Source organism: Mobula birostris, chromosome 6, assembly GCF_030028105.1.
Source record: "Mobula birostris isolate sMobBir1 chromosome 6, sMobBir1.hap1, whole genome shotgun sequence".
Classification (NCBI taxonomy): Eukaryota; Metazoa; Chordata; class Chondrichthyes; order Myliobatiformes; family Myliobatidae; genus Mobula; species Mobula birostris.
In genome coordinates this window covers 180,515,630-180,538,760 of record NC_092375.1, presented here as the reverse complement: position 1 = coordinate 180,538,760, position 23,131 = coordinate 180,515,630, and the positions used below count along the sequence as shown (strand labels likewise).

The 23,131-nt window shown below is 41.0% G+C and overlaps 1 protein-coding gene across 2 annotated transcripts in view; it reads right to left on the bottom strand.

Annotated features, from left to right (window-relative positions):
* The window catches only part of tank (TRAF family member-associated NFKB activator), a 106,262-nt gene that overhangs the window by 21,752 nt on the left and 61,379 nt on the right, over positions 1-23,131 (bottom strand). For both annotated transcript variants that reach the window (XM_072262020.1, XM_072262021.1), the window contains exons 7-8: positions 22,608-22,723; positions 19,180-19,718 (exon numbers count right to left, since the gene is read on the bottom strand). In XM_072262020.1, coding sequence (XP_072118121.1) covers positions 19,180-19,718; positions 22,608-22,723 — 655 coding nt within the window. The remainder of the gene's footprint in view (positions 1-19,179; positions 19,719-22,607; positions 22,724-23,131) is intronic.

The following is a 23,131-nucleotide window of genomic DNA, read 5'->3' as shown; positions in this document are numbered from 1 at the left end:
AGATTTTTTAAAGGTGAAAAGTCAGAAATTTGAAACAACAAAAACCAAATTAACATCATCTTTACTTAAGTGTGGCAATAAAATTTAGCTTTGATGATTAAAACATAGTATTGAAAAGATGGCAAAGATCTCCAGGAATTTCCCTAGTTCACTCCGTATTGTTCTTCTCATTTGTCTCCTTCATGTCAACTTCATTTCTCTTCCCTCCGTTCTTTCAAAGATAGGGTGGAATGCCATGCTTAAAAGAAGATGCCTATAGCCAAAGGCTAGATTGTCCAGTGGTTTGCAGAGAAGACAGGTGGTGAATAAGAAATCATTGTGGTTTTACTGGGAAGTATGTATTGGTGGCAGCGATTGTTCTTCTTCATGGTTCAACTCCAATTATTGCATTCACAGAGACAAGATTATTATGGTGGCAAGAGTCAGGATTTATGTCAAGCAATGACATGGAAGCTGGCAGAGTTTGGAATTGACTAGGAGACCAGATTAAGGCTGAAAAACAATAGAGTCAGGGACTTTAACATTAACAGCATCAGCAGTCAAGACTATTAGGGAGAAATTATCTACCGACTCTTAACAGACAGTATCTCTATTTTACTGACAGCATCAGTATTAATTAATCAGCCATCAATATTCCAGGGTTCATGATTAATCAGAAACTATAATATACAAGACACATAAACAATGGAACTACATGTGAATGCCCAAGATTGGATATCTTGGAGTGAGCAACTCAGTTCTTGACTCCCTACAATCATTTTAGCACCTCAGGTGATAAAAATTGGGAATGCTGTTCAATACTTGCCATTTCTCCATTTACGCCCATAAAAGCATGATGCTATCCAGCATAATGTTGTCTGACCAACTGTAACTCCAGCCACTACCTTACATGTTCATTCCCCCAACCACAGCTGCAGTGTACACTGTCCACAAACTATATGCCAGTTATCTTTTAAAGCTGTCTTGACACCAGCTCCCAAACCATCACCTTCCTCCACTATAAAGGACAAGGGCAGCAGGCACTTGCAAACACAACCACAAACATTCTATTTGTTACCCACTATCTTTACTTGAAAACACATTCCTTTAGACGCTCAATACTGGAGGGACTCAGCAGATCAGGCAGCATCTATGGAAAAGAATAAACAAGTCAATTTTTCTGGCTGGTGAGGGAGGGGAAGGACGACTAGCTAGATGGTGGTAGGTGAAGCCAAGTGGGTGGGAAAGGTAAAGGGCTGGAGAAGAAGGAATCTGATAGGAAAGGAGGGACACCAGAGAGAGGTAAGAGACCAGAGTGGGAAACAGAAGAGGGAAGGGAGAGAAAACAGATCAGAAGGAAAAACTGATGTTCATGCCATCATGTTGGTGGCTACCTAAACAGAAAATAAGGTGTTTCTCCTCCATCCTGACAATGGCCTCATCATGGCAAAAGAGGCAGCCATGGACTTGGAGATAGGAATTAAAAAGTTAATTTTAATTTTAAGATGATGGTAGGAATTAAAATGGTAATGTTAATTTTCTGGTAATATTTCCCCCAACTTCCCTCTTCTTCTATTCTCCACTCTGGCCTCTTAGCTCTTCTCCTCACCTGCCTATCACCTCCACCTGGTGCCCCTCCTTCTTCCCTGGTCCACCAATTAATCCTCTTTCCCCTCCCCCACCTACTTATTCTTGTGACTTTCCCCTTCCTTTCCAGTCCTAAAAAAGTGTCTTGGCCTGAAATGTCAACTGTTTATTCATTTCCATTGATGCTGCCTGACCTGCTGAGTTCCTGCAGCATTTTGTTTATGTTACTGTGGATTTCCAGCATCTGCAGAATCTCCTGTGTTCACCATTCCTTCAGCATTACTGGTACAGGCCCAGGACTGCTGCGACCAATAAGTGACCAATGAGAGCCAGTAATAACAGCACCAAGTTGGCAGCTCAACAAAGTCAAGGTCTCAAGGTCAATTACAGATGGGGTAGTAAATGCTGACCAACAATTGCTTCCCAAAAGTAATCAAATTAAATGAATGAATTAAAATGAATTACAGGAACGTCTTGCTGTACTTCAACTATTTCCACAATAAGTACATATATACACTTAAGTTCAGTCATGATGTGAAAGTGTCACACATAAAAATTTTACATTTATATATTTGTAATTTCTATAAGGCTGAGGTGATCAGTGCCAAAACAAGCTGTTATTATGAAATTTTTCTAAATAATTTTGCATCTTGCCAAAAGGAACATGGCAGAATTAGAAGGGCAAACTGTATTTAATAATGAGAAATGCACAGTATTCGGAGTAAAACAACAAATTTGGTTGAATAATAGATTGATAAAACACTGTACAAAATCAAACAAATCTATAATATACAACACTGAACTTGAAGGCTTGCATTATAAGGAGAGGCTGGAGCCTTTGAAACCAGAGGTTGAAACTTAAGCCTCTCTGTCACATCTTGATTCTAGCTCTTTCTTAGGGATTCTTTTACCCGAGGGGAAAATGATCAAAAAGCAAAGCATCAGCTGCAGAGCCCAGGAAAATACTGCAGTATACAGACTGGCATGGAAATATCAAGAATACCCAGCAGTAATTAAAATAACAGAAAAATGGTGACATAAACTGGGATAATGGAGATCTTGAATCTCAAAATTATAAACATAAGCCAAGACATATTTGGATTTATACTAACTAACTGGTGGAGTATTACAAATACCTGGGGATACAAATTGACAATAAACTGGACTGGTCAAAGAACACTGAGGCTGTCTACAAGAAGGGTCAGAGCCGTCTCTATTTCCTGAGGAGACTGAGGTCCTTTAACATCTGCTGGACGATGCTGAGGATGTTCTACGAGTCTGTGGTGGCCAGTGCGATCATGTTTGCTGTTGTGTGCTGGGGCAGCAGGCTGAGGGTAGCAGGCACCAAAAGAATCAACAAACTCATTCGTAAGGCCAGTGATGTTGTGGGGTTGGAACTGGACTCTCTCACAGTGGTGTCTGAAAAGAGGATGCTGTCTAAGTTGCATGCCATCTTGGTCAATGTCTCCCATCCACTACATAATGTACTGGGTGGGCACAGGAGTACATTCAGCCAGAGACTCATTCCACCGAGATGCAACACAGAGCGTCATAGGAAATCATTCCTGCCTGTGGCCATCAAACTTTACAACTCCTCCCTTGGAGGGTCAGACACCCTGAGCCAATAGGCTGGTCCTGGACTTACTGCATAATTTACTGGCATAATTTACATATTACTATTTAACTATTTATGGTTCTATTACTATTTATTATTTATGGAGCAACTGTAACGAAAACCAATTTTCCCCGGGATCAATAAACTATGACTATGACTACATTAACATGTTATTTTGTCCTTAAAATAAGTAACTCAATGCTAGAGTGTACTGAAGAGTTTAAGGGGAATGAAAAGAAATGTGAAGAAACAGTGTAAGCATTAAAGAGCACTGTTTTCAATCTTAAAGACTCCAGTTTATAAAATTAACTTACTAATGAAGAACATACTGAATTAGTTGAAATATAGCAAAGAAATTGAACTGGTTCCCAATTGTTTACAACAGAAGCACGAGGAAATTTGCAGATGCTGGAAATTCAAACACAACACGCACAATGTTGGTGGAACGCAGCAGGCCAGGCAGCATCTCTAGGAAGAGGTGCAGTCGACGTTTCAGGCCGAGACCCTTCGTCAGGACTAACTGAAGGAAGAGTGAGTAAGGGATTTGAAAGTTGGAGGGGGAGGGGGAGATCCAAAATGATAGGAGAAGACAGGAGGGGGAGGGATGGAGCTAAGAGTTGGAAAGTTGATTGGCAAAATTTATACAGAGCTGGAGAAGGAAGAGGATCATGGGACGGGAGGTCTGGGGAGAAAGAAAGGGAGAGGGGAGCACCAGCGGAAGATGGAGAGCAGGCAAGGAGCTATTATGAGAGGGACAAAGAGAGAGGGAAAAAAGGGAAAAATAATAAATAAATAAATAAGGGATGGGGTAAGAGGGGGAGGAGCGGCATTAACGGAAGTTAGAGAAATCAATGTTTATGCCATCAGGCTGGAGGCTACCCAGATGGAATATAAGGTGTTGTTCCTCCAACCTGAGTGATCCATGGCCTCCTCCACTGAACAACACCGTATATTCTGTCTGGGTAGCCTCCAACCTGATGGCATGAATATTGATTACTCTAACTTCCGTTAATGCCCCTCCTCCCTTCTTACCCCATCCATTATTTATTATTTTTTTCTTTTTTCTTCTTTTTTTTCTGTCCCTCACAATAACTTCTTGCTTTCTCTCCATCTTCCTCTGGTGCTTCCCTCCCCCTTTCTTTCTCCCTAGGCCTCCCATCCCATGATCCTCTCCCTTCTCCAGCTCTGTATCCCTTTTGCCAATCAACTTTCCAGCTCTTAGCTCCATCCCTCCCCCTCCTGTCTTCTCCTATCATTTCGGATCTCCCCCTTCCCCTCTCAAATCTCTTCTTTCAGTTAGTCCTGACGAAGAGTCTCGGCCTGAAACTTCGACTGTACCTCTTCCTATAGATGCTGCCTGGCCTGCTGCATTCACCAGCACTGTGTGCTGTTTACAACAGAATATGATTTGCCACAGGAATACGTCAAGAATAGTTCCAAGTGCTTCATTGTCATGCTATTACCAGAAAAGGAATATACAACTTCTGTGTACAAAAAAAGAGCTGATTTCCACATAATAAAAATCTAAACTTAGCATAAAAACAACTTAGTTTATAGGAACCTGATCTTTGTGAAGAGATGCTTTTAGTACATATCATTCAATACTATCTGGCTACATGCAACATCACTGGAAACCACGTGGCTACAGGTACCATCATTAGATACTACCTGGTTACAGGCAACACACATTTCGTCATAATATCAAAAAATAGATGGTGTCATTATTCAAACAACAGGAATTCTGCAGATGCTGGAAATTCAAGCAACACACATCAAAGTTGCTGGTGAACGCAGCAGGCCAGGCAGCATCTCTAGGAAAAAGTACAGTCGACATTTCAGGCCGAGACCCTTCGTCAGGACTAACTGAAGGAAGAGTGAGTAAGGGATTTGAAAGTTGGAGGGGGAGGGGGAGATCCAAAATGATAGGAGAAGACAGGAGGGGGAGGGATGGAGCCAAGAGCTGGACAGGTGATAGGCAAAAGGGATACGAGAGGATCATGGGACAGGAGGTCCGGGAAGAAAGACAAGGGGCGGGGGATCCAGAGGATGGGCAAGGGGTATATTCAGAGGGAAAGAGGGAGGAAAAAAAAGAGAGTGACAGAAAGAATGTGTGTATAGAAATAAGTAACAGATGGGGTACGAGGGGGAGGTGGGGCATAGCGGAAGTTAGAGAAGTCGATGTTCATGCCATCAGGTTGGAGGCTACCCAGACGGAATATAAGGTGTTGTTCCTACAACCTGAGTGTGGCTTCATCTTTACAGTAGAGGAGGCCGTGGATAGACATGTCAGAATGGGAATGGGATGTGGAATTAAAATGTGTGGCCAATGGGAGATCCTGCTTTCTCTGGCGGACAGAGCGTAGGTGTTCAGCAAAGCGGTCTCCCAGTCTGCGTTGGGTCTCGCCAATATATAAAAGGCCACATCGGGAACACCGGACGCAGTATATCACCCCAGCCGACTCACAGGTGAAGTGTTGCCTCACCTGGAAGGACTGTTTGGGGCCCTGAATGGTGGTAAGGGAGGAAGTGTAAGGGCATGTGTAGCACTTGTTCCGCTTACACGGATAAGTGCCAGGAGGGAGATCAGTGGGGAGGGATGGGGGGGACGAATGGACAAGGGAGTTGCGTAGGGAGCGATCCCTGCGGAATGCAGAGGGGGGGGAGGGAAAGATGTGCTTAGTGGTGGGATCCCGTTGGAGGTGTCATTATTCCTTATTCCAGCATTCTATTAAGCTCTGGGATTATTTTTCTAAATAGCAAATTCTTTTTATACGAAAGATAATCACAAACTGCAAACCATATATTTTGTTAAAAGATATTTGTGAAGAAAGAAAACAGAGAATGAAAAACCCAAATGGAAAACTGATTTTGCAACATTCCACATCCTCTATATGCTCGATAACAAAACAGTAAATAGAGGAAAATAATACAAAACTTAAATGTGTGGGAAATATTCTCTGATCCAATCATCAGATGTGTAATAGGCCACAATTGCTCTGAAATACTCACATCAGCACTTGCCACCTTGTACTTCTTACTCCTCTCCCCCACCTTCATATTCTGACTTCTCTCCTTCCTTTCCAGTCCTGATGAAATGTCTCAGCCAGAAATCTCGACCATTTACCCTCTTCCATAGATGCTGCCTGACCTGCTGAGTTCCTCCAGCATTTTGTGTGCGTTGCTTTGGATTTCCAGCATCTGCAGATTTTCTCATGTTTGTAACATGTTTCCAGCATCTGCAGATTTTCTCATGTTTCTATTCTATTCTATTACTATTTATTATTTATGGTGCAACTGTAACAAAAACCAATTTCCCCTGGGAACAATAAAGTATGACTATGACTATAACATTTGGGAATGTTAGAATCGAATAATGCACAGGCGGAGTATATAATGCATACCAAAGTCCTTTAGTAAGAACCCTGAGGTCCTTACTGAAAGGTGACAATATTCCAAAATAGGTTTTTATTCAAGTAGCCGACTAATACATATTAAATTGATTTTTTAAAATAATGGCAAATAAATAATTGCTCAAGCATTTCATAAAAAAAGTGCTGTGATTAATGGGCAGTGAAATCAACATCCCTGACATGTGGCACTAAATAAAGGTGAGAGAACTAACATAGCTTGAAGTCTACAGCCTACAAGTATTAGGCAAAATATACTCTGTTATCTATGTATATTTAATGAGTTTAAGGAGAGCATTTGGCCTTAACCAGCTGGAAGAGAGTTTAGTTTGCTCAGCACATGCACAATTGCCAGGGTACACAACTGTCCTGATGTATGTAGAGCTTCAACAAAAACCTTCATTATTCCACTCAATAACCTTCTGAAACTCATTAAGCTTAATTTGGTGGCTAGCATCTTTTTACTGTAATTTGAAATCATATTCTCAAAATGTCAAGTGATCGTCTTGAATGGCAAAATTTATTCTAAAAGAGCTCCAAAATTACGTTGTGTAAAAAGACATATTAAAAGGCAAATGCGATTTAAATTGCTTTTGATATCAACAGCTAACTCACAGCATTGCCCGCGAAACTGATTCTATCCTAATTTTTCAAGTGGAAATTATTAATTCAAATTGCTATGAATTAATTAGCTTGCTTATTAAATAATCCCTCATCAAAAATAAAAGTATTGGGGAAAAGACACATCAGGAAGTTTGTGTCAACATTAAATACAGCAGGCAAACTGCAAAGTGAATACTACTCAATCCTGTCTCAAAGTACCTCAGCAATTTATTCACCAGTCCCCCCCCACCCCCAACCCAACCACATACACCCCTACTCTACTTTTCACATCAATTCTTAAATTGATCTGTTACACTAATAAATAGAGCCAAATTGGACCCGGTTACAAACAAGAAATTAAATGGAGATTATCCAAATTCATTTGACATTAGATTCTTCCAGCCAGAGGGGACTTTCCTTCCACCATCCAAATTATTTTCGACACAAATCAGAGATAAAATGTGATTCTAGTTAGTCAATACAATGTGGTTCTGCTACTTTTTAGGAAGAGATTCAAGACTGTGGATCTCCATGAGATGTGTAAAATACTGAGTTAAGTTATGCCCAGACTGTCATCACTGTATTCAATGAGAAGAGATGGAGAGGCTCAATCTCATCAGGTGCCAGCTGAGAGAAACCAGGTCTCAGTTATTGCTAACCAGCTCCCCCTCAACTACCTAGAAGTACAACTTTTCAGTTTTGAAATTTCTCTCACATCAAACTCTTTAAAAATTATGAAGTTCAAAGAATATAAAACCAAGAACAAGAACTTGGACACAATTAATATTGAAGTATTATTTAATAAGAAACATTCAGCCAGAGACTCACTCCACCGAGATGCAACACAGAGTGTCATAGGAAGTCATTCCTGCCTGTGGCCATCAAACTTTACAACTCCTCCCTTGGAGGGTCAGACACCCTGAGCCAGTAGGCTAGTCCTGGACTTATTTCATAATTTACTTACTTTTTACTATTTAACTATTTATGGTTTATTACTATTTACTATTTATGGTGCAACTGTAACAAAAACCAATTTCCCCCAGGATCAATAAAGTATGACTATGACTAAGTATAGTTTATAAAGAAGCTTGACTTCTTCTTGGACATGAAATCTGAAGACCAAGACTCCCAGAAGAAATCAATAGGGTCTCTATTCTAGAAAGTAGTTTCCCACTGCAGAACTGACAGTGCAGCATTATGCTAAGTAGGAGCTGTATGTCAACGTAAGTAGATAAGTTTGAGATTTAAGGTTTCGGCATCTGAAAGCAGTTGGTTCACATTTAACACAAAAGGTACTACAGATGTTGGAAATGTTGAGCAATATACGTAATGTGCTGGAGGAGCTCAGTGGGTCCAGCAGCATCTATGGATGGGAATAAACACTCAATGTTTTGGGCTGAGACCCTTCATCAGGACTGGAAAGGAAGGGGAAGAGGTCAGAATAAGGTGGGTGAAAGGAAGGAAGAAGTACAAAGTAGCAAGTGATAGGAAACCAGGAGATGTGGAGATGCTGCCTGACCTGTTGAGCTCCTCCAGCACATTGTATGTACAGTTCACATTTGAAGTGTGAGCTCCAGCTCTGCAAGATCTCCCAACTGTAGATGAGGGCTCATGGTTAGTCCCAATACACGTACAAATCATGGAATTATAGACTGCTAATAATCACAGACAACAGTTAAATTCAAAAATCTAAGGTGCAAAGGGACTTGGAAGTCCTCGCGCAGGATTCCCTAAAGGTTAACTTGCAGGTTGAGTCGGTAGTGCGGAATGTAAATAGAATGTTGGCATTCTTTTTAAGAGGAATCAAATATAAAAGCAAGGATGTAATGCTGAGGCTTTATAAGGTATCAGTGAGGCCTCACGTAGAGTATTGTGAGCAGTTTTGGGCCCATGATCTCAAAGGATGTGCTGACTTTGGAGAGGGCTCAGAGGAGGTTCATGAGTGTAGGAATGATTAGGGAATGACAAGGTTATCACATGAGGAAAGTTTGATGGCTCTGAGCTGGTATTGGTGGAATTTAGAAAAATGAGGGGGGAATCTCATTAAAACCTATCTAGGCTTTTTATCATTTAATAGAGTGGATGCGAAGAGGATGTTTCCTATAGTGGGAGAGTCTAGGACCAGCGGGCACAGCCTCAGAATAGAAGGATGCCCATTTTGAACGGAGATGAGCAGCTTTAGCCAGAGGGTGGTGAATCCGTGTAATTTGTTGCAACAGGCAGCTGTGGAGGTCAGGTTATGGAATGTAATTAAGGTGGAACTTGATAGATTCTTGATGAGTCAGAGAGGAGGCAGCAGACTGGGGTTGAGAAGGAAAATGTATCGGTCATGATGAGATGGCAGAGCAGACTCAACTGGTCAAAAGGCTTGGCTCAGCTCCTGTATCATAAGGTCTTATTGTCTAAAAAGTAAACAGCTCGCTGTCCTTGTGATGAAACCTCGATGGTGGCAGGGTATTCATGAGTTTCACAGCCTGAGAGAAAAAGCTGTTACCCAGTCTGGCAGTCCTAATCCTGATGCTTCTGTACCTCTTTCCTTATGGTGGTGGGTCAAAGAGAATATGGGTTGGGTAGTAGGGAGGGATCCTCAACAAAGAATCCTTCGGGTCCTTTGTCTGCAACGCCCCCATTGAATGTCACAAACCCGGGGGGGAAGACCCCGATGATCATCTCAGCCATTTTTACTGTGGTATGATTCCCTCCAGCTTCCATACCCCATAATGATGCAGCTAGACAGGACGCTCTCAAGACGCTCCTGTACAAAGCTGTAGAAACGGGAGTGGGGCGCCTTGCATGCCTGAACTTCCTCAAAGTATAGACACTGCTGTGCCTTCTTGACTAGTGAGGACGTGTTGTGGGTTCAGGTTAGATTGTCTGTTCTGTGCACAGCAAGGAACTTTGTGCTCTACAGCAGAACCATTGATGTGGAATGGAGAGTGGTTGACTTGTGTCTACCTGAAGTCCACCTTTCGTCTTGTACACATTGAGACTCAGGTTGTTGTTCTCACACCATTTGACAAGCCTCTCTACCACCTCTCTGTATGCCAACTCATCTTTGCTGCTATCAGGTCAATCACTGTGGTCTTCTCAGCAAACTTGATGCAGTTTGAGCTGAATCTGGAAGTGCAGTCGTGAGTCAGCAGTGGACTGAGCACACAGTCCTGAGAGACATCAGTGCTCAGTGTGATGGAGCTTGAGATATTGCTGCCAAATTGGACTGACTGGGGTCTTTCTGTCAAGAACTCCAAGATCCAGTTACATAGAGGGGTGTTGAGTTCCAGTGAGGACAGTTTACCCACCAGCCTCTGAAGGATGATTGTGTGAAATAACAAGCTGAAGTTGATGAAGAACCACCAGGTGAATGAGGTATCATCATAGAGGAACAAAGTAACTTTGGTTCATATCCTTGTGGGTAGGTTCGCTTGAGCATTTGGAGAGGGTTTGAACTAGGGTAGCAGGGGGTTAGGAACCAGAAGGTTGCCATAGGTTATAACAGGTTATTGATAGTATGCAGAGCTGGGCTGAAAGGTGGCTGATGGAATTCAATCCGGAAACATGCGAAGTGATTCATTTTGGAAGGCCAAACTTGAAAGCAGAGTACAGTGTTAATAGCAGGATTCTAAACAGTGTGGAAGAACAGAGGGATCTTAGGGTCCATGTTCAGAGATCCCTTAAAGTTGCCACACAAGTTGAGAGGGTGCTTAAGGCGGCGTATGGTGTTTTTAACCTCCATTAGATGGGGGATTGATTTCAAGAGCGGCAAAGTAATGTTGCAGATCCATAAAACTTGGGTTAAACCACACGGAGTATTCTGTTCAGTTCTGGTTGCCTCATGATAGGAAGGATGAGGAAGTTGTACAGGGGGTGGAGAGGAGATTTGCATAGCATGTCTTATGAGAAAAGATTGAGCAAAAGATTGAGGTTTTTCTTTTTGGCACAAAGAAGGACGAGAGGTGACTTGATAGAGGTGTACAAGAGGCATCAACATAGTGGAGAGCCAACGGCTTTTTCCCAGGGCGGAAGTGACTCATACAAGAGAACATAATTTTAAAGTGATTCGAGGAAAGTAAGGGGGCGGGGTGGGGGAGAAATGTCAGAGGCAAGATTTAAAAAAAAAATCAGTGGTGGGTGCATGGAACACGCTGCCAGGGGTGGTGTTAGAGTCAGACACATTAAGGACATTTAAGAGATTTTTAGATAGGCATATGGATGAAAGAAAAATGGAGGGCTTTGTGGGAGGGAAGGGTTAAACTGATCTTGGAGTAGGTTAAAATGTCAGTCTAAAATTGTAGGCTCGTATTGTTGTCTACTGTTCTATGTTCTATACCCATAAATCCACAAAGGAGGCAACACAGGATGATAAGGTGATGAAGAAGGATTAAAGGCATAAAGTATGTCGCGACTTTAGTGGCCAGCTCATAGAACATAAGAGCAAGGTGGTTGTGGAACAGCTGTATTAAAACACTGGTTCGGCAAAAGCTCTGAAAAAATTCCTCCCCCTCCCCTCTATTCCCCACTCTCACCTCTTACCTCTTCTCACCTGCCCATTACCTCCCCCTGGGTCCCCTCCTCCTTCCCTTTCTCCTCTGGTCCACTCTCCTCTATCAGATCCATTCCTCTCCAGCCCTTTATCTTTCCTACCCACCTGACTTCACCTATCACCTTCTTGTTATCCTCCTTGCTCTCCCCTCACCTTTTTACTCTGGTGTCTTCCCCCTTCCTTTCCAGTCCTGAAGAAGGGTTTCAGCCCAAAACATTGACTGTCTATTCATTTCTGCGCATGCTTCCTGACCCGCTGCGTTCTTCCGGTATTTTGTGTGGGCTGCTTGAGCTACAATGTGTAGCTCTGGTTTCCACATGATCGGAAGGATGTGAAAGTACTGTAGAAGGTGCAGATGAGATTTACTGGGAAACTGCTGGGTTTATTTTTATTAAAACAGAGACATTTGGGAGACATTTGCCACATTATGAGACATAAATAGGGTAGATAGTGGGAGACATTTAACCAAGCAGTGACTTCTTAGGGTGTAGGTTTAAAATGAAGATTAATAAGGTTAGAAGGAAATCTGCCATCCCCTTACTCCCTTGCAGGTGATTGCAACCTGAAATGCACCACCTGAGAAGGTGGAGGGGTCAGGTTTTTCTTACATTTTGAAAGTACCAGGAAAAGCACATCAATTGAAAAGATATAGAAGAGTAGTGATTAGGTACTGATAAATGGAATTACTATAAGTGGGTATTTGATGGTTGGCATAGAATTAGAGAGCCAAATGGCCTACTTCCGTGCTGTGCAAGTCTGATGAATCATATCACAGATTCTAAATCTTCACTGATGTCTTCAAGTATTCCACTACAGCCACCAGGATTCGCAGTGATGAAACTGATTTCCTGCATTGCAGCATTCCTATCTGGAGCCTTTGAGAAAGATCAGGGTATCTAAGGGGAATTTCATTTTTCCAGCTTTCCTCCAAATGACAAAATACAATTGCATCACATGTTGATGAAGGGATAGACAATTGCAATTGATTCAATGTCAAGTTAAGCAAGTGATTGTTTTCGTCACCATAGAAATCTCTAGATACCCAGCTGCAAATCTTTCTCAAAATAAACTGTCAAATTGAAATCTCACATTAACAACCAGTAAAGTAGGTATCAGCACCGTGCTTTACTGCTAGGTTACATAAGAAAGGAAGATCTATTTCTCTAAAGGAAGTTTAGTGAATGATTAGAAAGTGATTGTAAGGCAAAATGGTTTCCACCTACAGCTCCTGATTGATAATTAGGTGCAGAAAGTTGAATCACACAGTCATTCACGAGAAAAAGCTATCATACCAACAACGAAAATAATAATTTACAGAATGCTTACTCCACCCAGGAAGTCCTCTGCAGATCCTTACCTGGAATCAATGTACTTAATCAATTGTTTCCTATCAAAAAGGTAAACTTTACAGAAAATGTTAGCTTCATGGAGTGCATACTCCACCTAGCAAGTCTTCTGCAAATCCTTACCTGTAACCAATGCACTTACTCAATTCTTTCATATCAAAAAGTTAAACCCTATTGGTTTGAATCCAAATCATTAACTGTACAATAGCTTAGAGTTCAGTGGAATTAATCTAAGTCTAGTAGAATAAAGTGCAAGGTATTAACATTGCAATATACCTATTTGTGAGAAGAATGCTTTCTGATCATGAGTATTAACGAAAGGACATAGCTCATAAGCTAGCAAAACATCTAATGGGAGAACGCAGCTAAATAAACACAGCAAGGCATTAAAAAAATGTTCATCATTAGCTAGACTTGGCCAAGTACTCTTCTGCTACATTTCTGAACATCCAAATGAGAATAATGTAGTGAGATTAACAGGGCAATTGGAACCTGAGCAAGTAGGACAAAATAAAGTACATTTATTTAACTTCAAATGAAAGACTTAGAGTTATAGCATGGAAATAGACCCTTAGGCCCAATTGGCCCATGGCGACTGTTGTGTCGCAAACTAGTCCCATCTGCCCCAAATTTGGCCCATAACCTTCTAAGGTCTCACCATGTACTTATAGAGATGGCTTGTAAATGTTGCTAACGTGTCCTCATCAACAACCACTTCTGGCAGCTCATTCCAAATGTGCACCACCTTTTGCATGGAGAAACTGTCCCAGATGTCCCTTTATTCCACTCTAATCTTAAATCTACACTCTCGTTCTCAATACCCACCTTCCTGAGAAAAAAACTACTGTATATGCCCTCACCCTGTCTATGATTCTCATTATCTGATCTCCTAACAGATCACCCCTCAATCTACTACGTTCCATGGAATAAAGTCATAGCCCTCACAACCTCTCCTTGTAAGTCAGGCCCACAAGTTCAGGCAACATCCTGGTAAACCTTTACTGTATTCTTTCCAATACAACTCACACAAAACGCTGGAGGAACGCAGCAGGTCCAGCAGCATCTATGAAAATTAATAAAAACCTTCTTTAGGACTGGAAAGGATGTGGGAAGATGCCAGAATAAATGTTTGGGGGGGTGCGAAAAGGAGAAGGACTAACTAGCAGGTGATAGGTGAACCCAGGTGGGTGGGAAAGGTAAAGGGCTGAAGAATGAGTCTGATGGAGAGGAGAGTGGACCATAGGAAAAAGGGAAGAAGAATGGGCACAGGTGATAGGCAAGTGTAGAGAACAGTAAGAGGCCAGAGTGGGGAATGGAAGGAGGAGGAATTAGGAGGGGAAAAAAAATTACCGGAAAGAGAAATCGATGTTGATGTCATCAGGTTGGAGGCTACCTAGACAGAATACGAGGTGTTGCTCCTCCACCTTGAGAATGGCCTCTTCATGGCAAAAGAGGTGGCCATGGACTGACATGTCAGAATGAAAGTGGAGATAGGATTTAAAATAGTCAATTCTCTTTTGATGGTTGGAAATTCTCTTTTGATGGATTGAGCAGAAGTGCTCGAACAAAACGTTCCCCAATTTACCTCAGGTTTCGCCAATGTAGAGAAGGCCACATCAGAAGCACCAGATACAATAGATGACCCCAACAGATGTGCAGGTAAAGTGTTGCTTCACCTGGAGTGGTTGTTTGGAGATCTGAATAGAGGTAAGAGAGGAGGTGAATGGGCATGTGCAGCATTTCTGTCACTTGCAGGGATACGTGCCAGAAGGGAGTTTAGAGGGGAGAGATGAATGGAAAAGGGAATTACAGGGGGAGTGATCCCTGCGAGAAGCAGAGAATTGGGGGTGGGGGCTCAGGCGAAAATGTGTTTGGTGGTGAGATCCCATTGAAGGTAGCGGAAGTCGTGGAGAATGATGTGTCGGATGTGGACCCTCGTGAGTGGTAGGTAAGGAAAAGAGGAAATCTATCACTAAGGTGGTGGGAAGATGTGGTAAGCGAAGATATCTGGGAAATGGAGGAGATGTGGGTGAGGGCAGCATCAATGGTGGAGGAAGAGAAGCTCTGTTCTTTGAAGGAGGACATCAGGTCCTGGAAAGGAAAGATTCATTTTGGGAACAGATGCCTCAGAGCCCAAGGAATTGAGAAAAGGGAAGAACGTTTTTATAGGAGACAGGTTGGGAAGAGGTGTAGTCAAGATAGCCATGGGATTCGGTCGGTGTACAGAAGATGTTGGTAGACAGTCTGTCTACAGAGATGGAGACAGAGAGATTAAGAAGGGGGCGAGAAGCGTCAGAAATGGACCAAGTGAATTCAAGGGCAGGATGGAAATTGGGAGGCAATGCTGATGAAACTGACGAGATCAGCACAAGTGTATGAAGCACCACTAATGCAGTCCTCAATGTAGCACTGGAAGAGTTGGGGAGCATTACTGGGGAAGGGTTGGAACATGGACTGTTCTACATAGCCAACAAAAAGGTAAGTGCAGCTGGTGTCCATGGCTACCCCAAGAATTTGAAGAAAGTGGGAGGAGCCGAAGAAGAAATTGTTGAGGATGAGGACCAGTTCTGCCAGACAGAGGATGGTGGTAATGAAGGGGAAGTGGTTCATTCTTTTATTGAGAAAAAGGGGAACTATGAGTTTGGTGGTAGTGGATGGAAGTTCTCCGGGGTTGACGAGGTCAGCAATGTCAGAAACAATTTTCAGATGGTCTGGAGTGGGGTTCTCTTCAAGGGGTAGGCAAGAAGTAGTGTTTTGAGAGTTGTCACCTGGCCTCAGCAAGGTAGAGGTCAGTCTGCCACACTAAAACAGTACCACCTTTGTCTGTGGGTTTGGTGGTGAGGTTGGGATTGGTGCGGAGAGAGTGGAAGATAGTGCATCAGAAGGGGTAAGGTTTGAGGAGGAGAGGGGAATGCTGAAGTCAAGCTGGTTGATGTCTTGTTGGCAATTAAAGATGAAAAATCCAGAGCAGGCAGAGAACCAGAGTGGGGGTCCAAGAAGAAAAGGGCTGGAGATGGGAGAAGGAATCATTGGTGCGTGGTGGGGAATTCTTGCCTAAGATGTGGCTCAGAAATGGAGGTAACAGAAGAGCTCAGCATCATGGCAGGTGCGGAACTCACTGAGGTGCAGGTGAAGGGATACAAAGATAAGGACAGAATGCTGAGGACAGAATGTTCCCAGGGAGGGGAAGTTTGGAAACAATGCTGAAGACACAGCAGGGATTAGAGCTGGGATCAGCGGGGGGAGGAAAGTTGGTGGCATCAGAGGAGGGGAGAGGTTAATTGTGACCAAAAGTGTACATAATACTCCAAATGCAGCCTCATCCACGTGATATAACTGCAACATATCTTTCCAACTCCAATACTCTCTTTCCCTGACTGATTAAGGTCGCTCAACCTACATGTGATGGAGCTTTTGGAGGAATCCGCACTGGCACTCCTAGGTCCTTCTGTTTCACAACATTCCCCAAAGCCCTACCATTCATTGTACAAGTCCTACCCTGGCTTGATCTCCCAAAATGTAATACCCTACTTTTATCTGGATGGAAAACCATATGCTAATCCTTAACCTGAAAACGTAGCTGATCAAGATCTGTTATTTTTCATAACCTTCTACACTATCTACAACACCACTTATTTTAGTATCATCCACACACTTACTAACATGCTTTGTATATTCACATCCACATCATTTATATAATTCACAAAGGTCTCAGCACTGACTCTTGTGGCAGACCACTAGACACAGACCTCCAAATATTGGTAGATCCCTCAGAATACCCATCCATCAATTTACCCAACACACTTGTTACTCAAGGGGTAGGGTGGGGGTTGCCTACAATACAATCCTAGACTGACTATCCCTCTCTTGTTTCCAAGTCCTATCTACTCCCCCAAGAATATCTTTTCTGATTACCATTATTAAATCCCCTTTCATCAAAAGAGTCACTCCCTCTTCCTCTCTTACCTGTACCTCCGTCATATCTGTAGGATCTGGCTCTGGTATAAATCAACTCAGAAGCAGATACTAGATGGAAGCCTTCAGTAGTTAAATTCAATATGAAATCAGAAAGAATAAGGAAATAAAAAGACAGACTACTTGAAAGAGGAGTCGTCAAAGGTTTTGTGCGTGATGTTAAAACCTCCAGTTGTGGAAAAACAAGACCCCGCATACTCTATGTTCATTTTCATATTTGAATGATTGGCAATAATAACTCTTACATCACAAGTTAAACATTATTAAATTTGATCAATATAATGAAACTGAAATTTGTACCATCTTTCAAATTTAGTAAAGATGTTCAAATGAAATCAAAAGAAAGTACATTAAAGCTTTGTGAAGTTAAACCAGATACGATTGAGAAAAATAAGAAACAGTGGATTCCGGTTAATTAGGTTACTGGTTAATCAGGCAGCCACTTACTTGGGACAACACTTAAAGAGCAAAAAAATTAATCGAGGAAATAGCTGGGATTCCCTTTGCTTATTTGGGATACTATGCCGCTTAATTGGGACAGGAGATTGTTTCTGTACAGTTTCTTACTAGGATCAGTCATGTGCACTTTGTGTGGACACCAGACACTACACCGTGCTTAGGGCAAACAGTTTTTAAATAGTGTCAGATGCGTGTGCTTGAGTTAGTCATAGTCATACTTTATTGATCCCGGGGGAAATTGGTTTTCGTTACAGTTGCACCATAAGTAATTAAATAGTAATAAAACCATAAATAGTTAAATAGTAATATGTAAATTATGCCAGTAAATTATGAAATAAGTCCAGGACCAGCCTATTGGCTCAGGGCGTCTGACCCTCCAAGGGAGGAGTTGTAAAGTTTGATGGCCACAGGCAGGAATGGCTTCCTATGACGCTCTGTGCCGCATCTCGGTGGAATGAGTCTCTGGCTGAATGTACTCCTGTGCCCACCCAGTACTTTATTTAGTGGATGGGAGACATTGTCCAAGATAGCATGCAACTTGGACAGCAGCCTCTTTTCCGACACCACCGTCAGAGAGTCCAGTTCCATCCCCACAACATCACTGGCCTTACGAATGAGTTTGTTGATTCTGTTGGTGTCTGCTACCCTCAGCCTGCTGCCCCAGCACGCAACAGCAAACATGATAGCACTGGCCACCACAGACTCGTAGGACATCCTCAGCATCGTCTGGCAGATGTTAAAGGACCTCAGTCTCCTCAGGAAATAGAGACGGCTTTGACCCTTCTTGTAGACAGCCTCAGTGTTCTTTGACCAGTCCAGTTTATTGTCAATTCGTATCCCCAGGTATTTGTAATCCTCCACCATGTCCACACTGACCCCCTGGATGGAAACAGGGGTCACCGGTGCCTTAGCTCTCCTCAGGTCTACCACCAGCTCCTTAAGTCTTTTTCACATTAAGCTGCAGATAATTCTGCTCACACCATGTGACAAAGTTTCCTACCGTAGCCCTGAACTCAGCCTCATCTCCGCCACAGTTATTTTGTTTATTTGTGCCGATGGACACCGATGCAAAAAGCAGTGATTTTGGTCATTTTGTTTTTTGACTTTAAAAAATTTCTGACCCTTGCCAAGATGCCAAGAAAAGATTTGACACTAGCCAAAGAATCACTCTGGATGTCAGCATTGATTTTGTTCATTTGCAGTCAAAAGAACATGGCAGCGTACACTGGATAAATTCCTATGTCGATAACTATTATGAACTACGACACAGTTTTATAGTACTGTCGTATTATTGGTACTGTTCCAATTTGTTCTGTATTTCACTTAAATACATAGTTTGTGACTCAGTTAAATGGTAGTTTGTCTTTTTATACCTTTTTTAAAAACAACTATTTTCATGAAACTTTGGCCTTTTGGGGCAGCTGCTTAATTGGGCCAAAATTTACTGGTCCTGATGCATCTGGATTAATTAGAATCTACTGTATATTAACATTTAATCAACAGTCTGCTATTTGCCAGTGGTTGTCATAAATTTAAGCATTTATAAACACCAGCCTCCATTATTTTGACATTAAAATGACCCAATTGTAAATGTAAACTCAAAATACTGAGTAAACAAGACTGCAACAGAAATTACTTATAACGATGATTTTCGATTTTTTGACTTACCTGCTGAGGTCCTCTTATCTCTGTTGTTGGAAGCTTAATGGTAGATTCTTCAACATTTAGGAAAGGATTTGAAGGTGTATGAACAGTAGGGCTTGAAGGATTTCTAAACGGGGTTCTTTCGATAGTAATGTTTGCACACTTCCCTTGTTCACCACAGAAGAGGTTGTTGGACTCTTCATTAATTGGTCCCGCATTGCAAATTTCAAATGAAGTCCATTCTTCTTTATTGCATTTCTTACTCAAGTCCTGGATATCATCTTTCAACAGCACCTCTTCAACATCGCAAGTAGGGATTTCAACAGGAAGCTTTAGCTTTGATTTTTCTGGTGCACTGTTTAGGAATTCGTAATTACCTGAAGGTGGGAATTTGATATCTAACTCAGATAATGACTCAACAACTGGAAGCTGCCCCTGTTGAACTCTGTAGCCTTGTGATGCAACAAAGTCCTTTGATATGCTTCCCTCCTTCACATTGGTTTTAACTATATGTTCTTGCTCTCCTTCATCTGTGCACTGTATAGGCATTGAGAAAGGCATATCTAAAATTGGAAAACCAAGCAAAAACAAGCATTTCATTATTAGAAATCAGATCACAAATAAGAACAGAATACACAGAAGCAGAACCAGGTCACTTGGTCCCTTGTGTCCACTTTGGCACTCACTATGTTCATAGCTGATCTTTTACCTCAACACCACTAATACAACATCCCCTGATATTTAGAATGTTTAGAAATCGATAAGGAAACATTTATAAGAATGTGACTCTTACTATTTTTGTTGTTACCCTGAAATTTTCACAACTCCCACTCAGAAAATATAGGCAATATATGTGATCCTGTCATTTTCACCACTAATACAAAGAATACTTGCACTCAGATCCTTCAGCTACATTACAGGTTGTGGCGGTGGCAAAATGTACTTGTATAAATGCTGAGACATTAAGTCTGTTCCTAAAGAGTTCCAATGTCCAACTATTTGAGAGACTAAAACAGCTTTCATCTACTAAATTGTTTTGCAGTTCCAACACACCAACAGTTGGAAGGTACAGCAGTTGATACCTTACTGCGATAGCCGATAACTAGCAAACACGAACATCTGGATTGAGCAATAGACCATTCTTGCCCTCAAGTCTACTCTGATATTCAGAATCAGGTTTATTACCACCGCATGGGTCATGAAATTTGTTATCTTCAATAAGATATTGGCCGATTTTTGTGTTTTTTTTATTTCTGTTTTTTACACTATTTTTAATTTAACTATTTAAAATACATGTATATACTTCCTGTAATTGATTTATTATTTTCTATATTTATCACGTATTGCATTGTAATGCAGCTGCAAAGTTAACAAATGTCACAACATATGCTGCTGATATTAAACCTGATTCTGATTTTGATGCCACATTCCACCTACCCACAAGTAACCTTTCACCTATTTATCAAGAATTATCAGCTATTTTTGTCTTTAAAATATTGAAAAGACTCTGCTTCAATCAAGTCCACTCAATTTTCTGAAAATTGATGGAGGTAATATTCGTTCCTGAGATAACCTGTTCTGAGATAACCTGTTTATCCTGAGCATCAGTCCAGTAAATTTCTTGGACTCCTTCCCTTTGGTCTTATCTAGCAATACTGCAGACACAGCTCTGGATTTCATCCCACCCATGTCATATATAACACGAGTAAACTCTGTACTTTGTATTCAATTCCCCAGAGCAACAAACAACAACATTCTGTTAGCTTCCCTAATTACTTACTATACTTGCACAGTAATCATTTTTACATTATACATGAACAAACACAAATTACTCTGCATTTCAGAGCTCTGTAAACTCATTTCTATATTGTGCTTTTACATTTTTTTACCAAAATGCAGAATTTCATTTTCTTTGCCCACCCACTTAGCTATAATTCTTTGTAAACCCCTTAACATGCTTTCCAACATATTTTGTCTCATCAGAAAATATAGCAATCGTGCATTTATCCAATTCTTTTACACAAATTGTAAAATGTTAAGTCTGCAGCACAGCACTAACTATATCTTGCTGCAAAAACACAATGATGCCTACCCTGTTTCTAATTAACCAGTCAATTTTCTACTATGCTACATCCTACACTATGACCTTTTATTTTGTGCAATGATTTTCATCATGGCACTTAATCAGGTTCCTTGTGGAAAATTAAGTAGTGTCCAACCACAGGTTCTCTTCATTCACAGCATGTTCCTTCTTTTAAAAACAGGGTCTCCCTTTAAACAAAATTATGTTAAATTTGGCCCAACAACTTTGAAATTTTCTTGGGGTCTTATTCTAAGGTCTTTAATCATAGGACTTTGCAATTTCCCTATGACAAATGTTATACCAACTGGCTGGAGTAGTTACAAAACCAATGGAATTTTACCAATCTAATGGAATTTTACTTAAATCTAGGGAGTGTTCAACCAATGTGATAGCCACTGCTTTTAAGCCACCAGTTTGAAATTCTTCAGGGTCAAAAGACATTTCAGCCCCAAGCTCCGTCGATTTCCTCAGTGATTTAGTTCCTTCCTCCCTTCCAATTCTAAATTCACAATTTTTCTGGAGATCTTAAGGGAAAACTGATGTAAATGTCTGTTTAATTCGGCTTTCATCTCGTTGCTTTCTATTATTAATACCTCACGCTCAATTTCTATACATATTTGGGGAGTACTGCAAATTTTCTCATAAATATCGATAGAAACTCCTAAAGTTTGGAAATCCTTACTAAGCTTTATTTACTCCTTTCTTTGACAGTTCAGACTTACTTTGTTGCAGGATAAAATGAAAAATGTGGATTGGTAGGACATAGCTGCGCATTAAGCCTAACTTTTTCAAATTTTAAAAATTATTTCTCAAATAAACTCTTTCTGACATTCTTTAATTATTATTGGGATAGAGAAAGATCTTGATTTGGCTGATGAATTTAGAATGGTATGATTACCACTGTGGAATTGAGCAGACAGTTTAAATCCATAAGGAAATTTCTAGTAAAACTTCGACATCATGAAATTTTCATTGGATTAATTTTAACTTGTATTTTCCTACCTTAGGATTTAATGTGCTGGAAGTTCAAACTGAGAATATTAAACCTTTTAATCATTACATGGAAGAAGCATCACACTGTAATGGCTGATATAAATTAGATTGGTGAAAAGTATGACATCATAGCAAAATCAATAAACAATCTCGACTGAATTTTCAACACTACCCAGAAAATATTAAAATTGCCCTTTGGAATTAAATTGTTGTCCATTGGTTCTAATAAAAATCATCACTCTGGTTGTAGAAATAGTGAAAAATTAGGGTGTCAGATAGCAAAAAGGTTTTTCAGGTTAGGAAACATTTCAGGTCTTCAGATTCACAGAAATGCCCTAAACAATTGATGTACAATGCAAATGTGTACAGTACTCACTTATTACTTCTTTGTTGTAGTTATATTTACTGAGAAGTTCTGTTTGTTTTTTTGTCAAGGCAGACAGGTGCTTAAATTCTTGATAAATTTCCTGAAAAGCAAACTCCATCCTCTCTCTGCAATGCAAGAATTTGTACATCAAGATAGGGGCTCAATGTAAATTTTTGTTCATATATCACTCAGAACCACACAACCTTCAATGGTAGAAATGAGGGAGAGTTTAGGCCTTAGATTGGCCATGACTGTCATCAATGCTGGTACATGATCATCTGACAGAAGGTGTGCTTATAACAGTAGAAAACAGCCAATTTTTCTGCATTTCTTGAACCTGTGATCATCTGGTTGGGAGACAGGCCACCAGGTGGTGATAATAATCACATTTTGAATGAATGTCTTCTTACTTTGTGCAGGTATGAATTCTAACACCCCACAGTATTGTTTTCAGTTGCAAATAAAATGACATTTATTGCAGTGTAACCTTTAATATTTTGGAACTATGTATTAGTTTCATAGGAGAATATCAC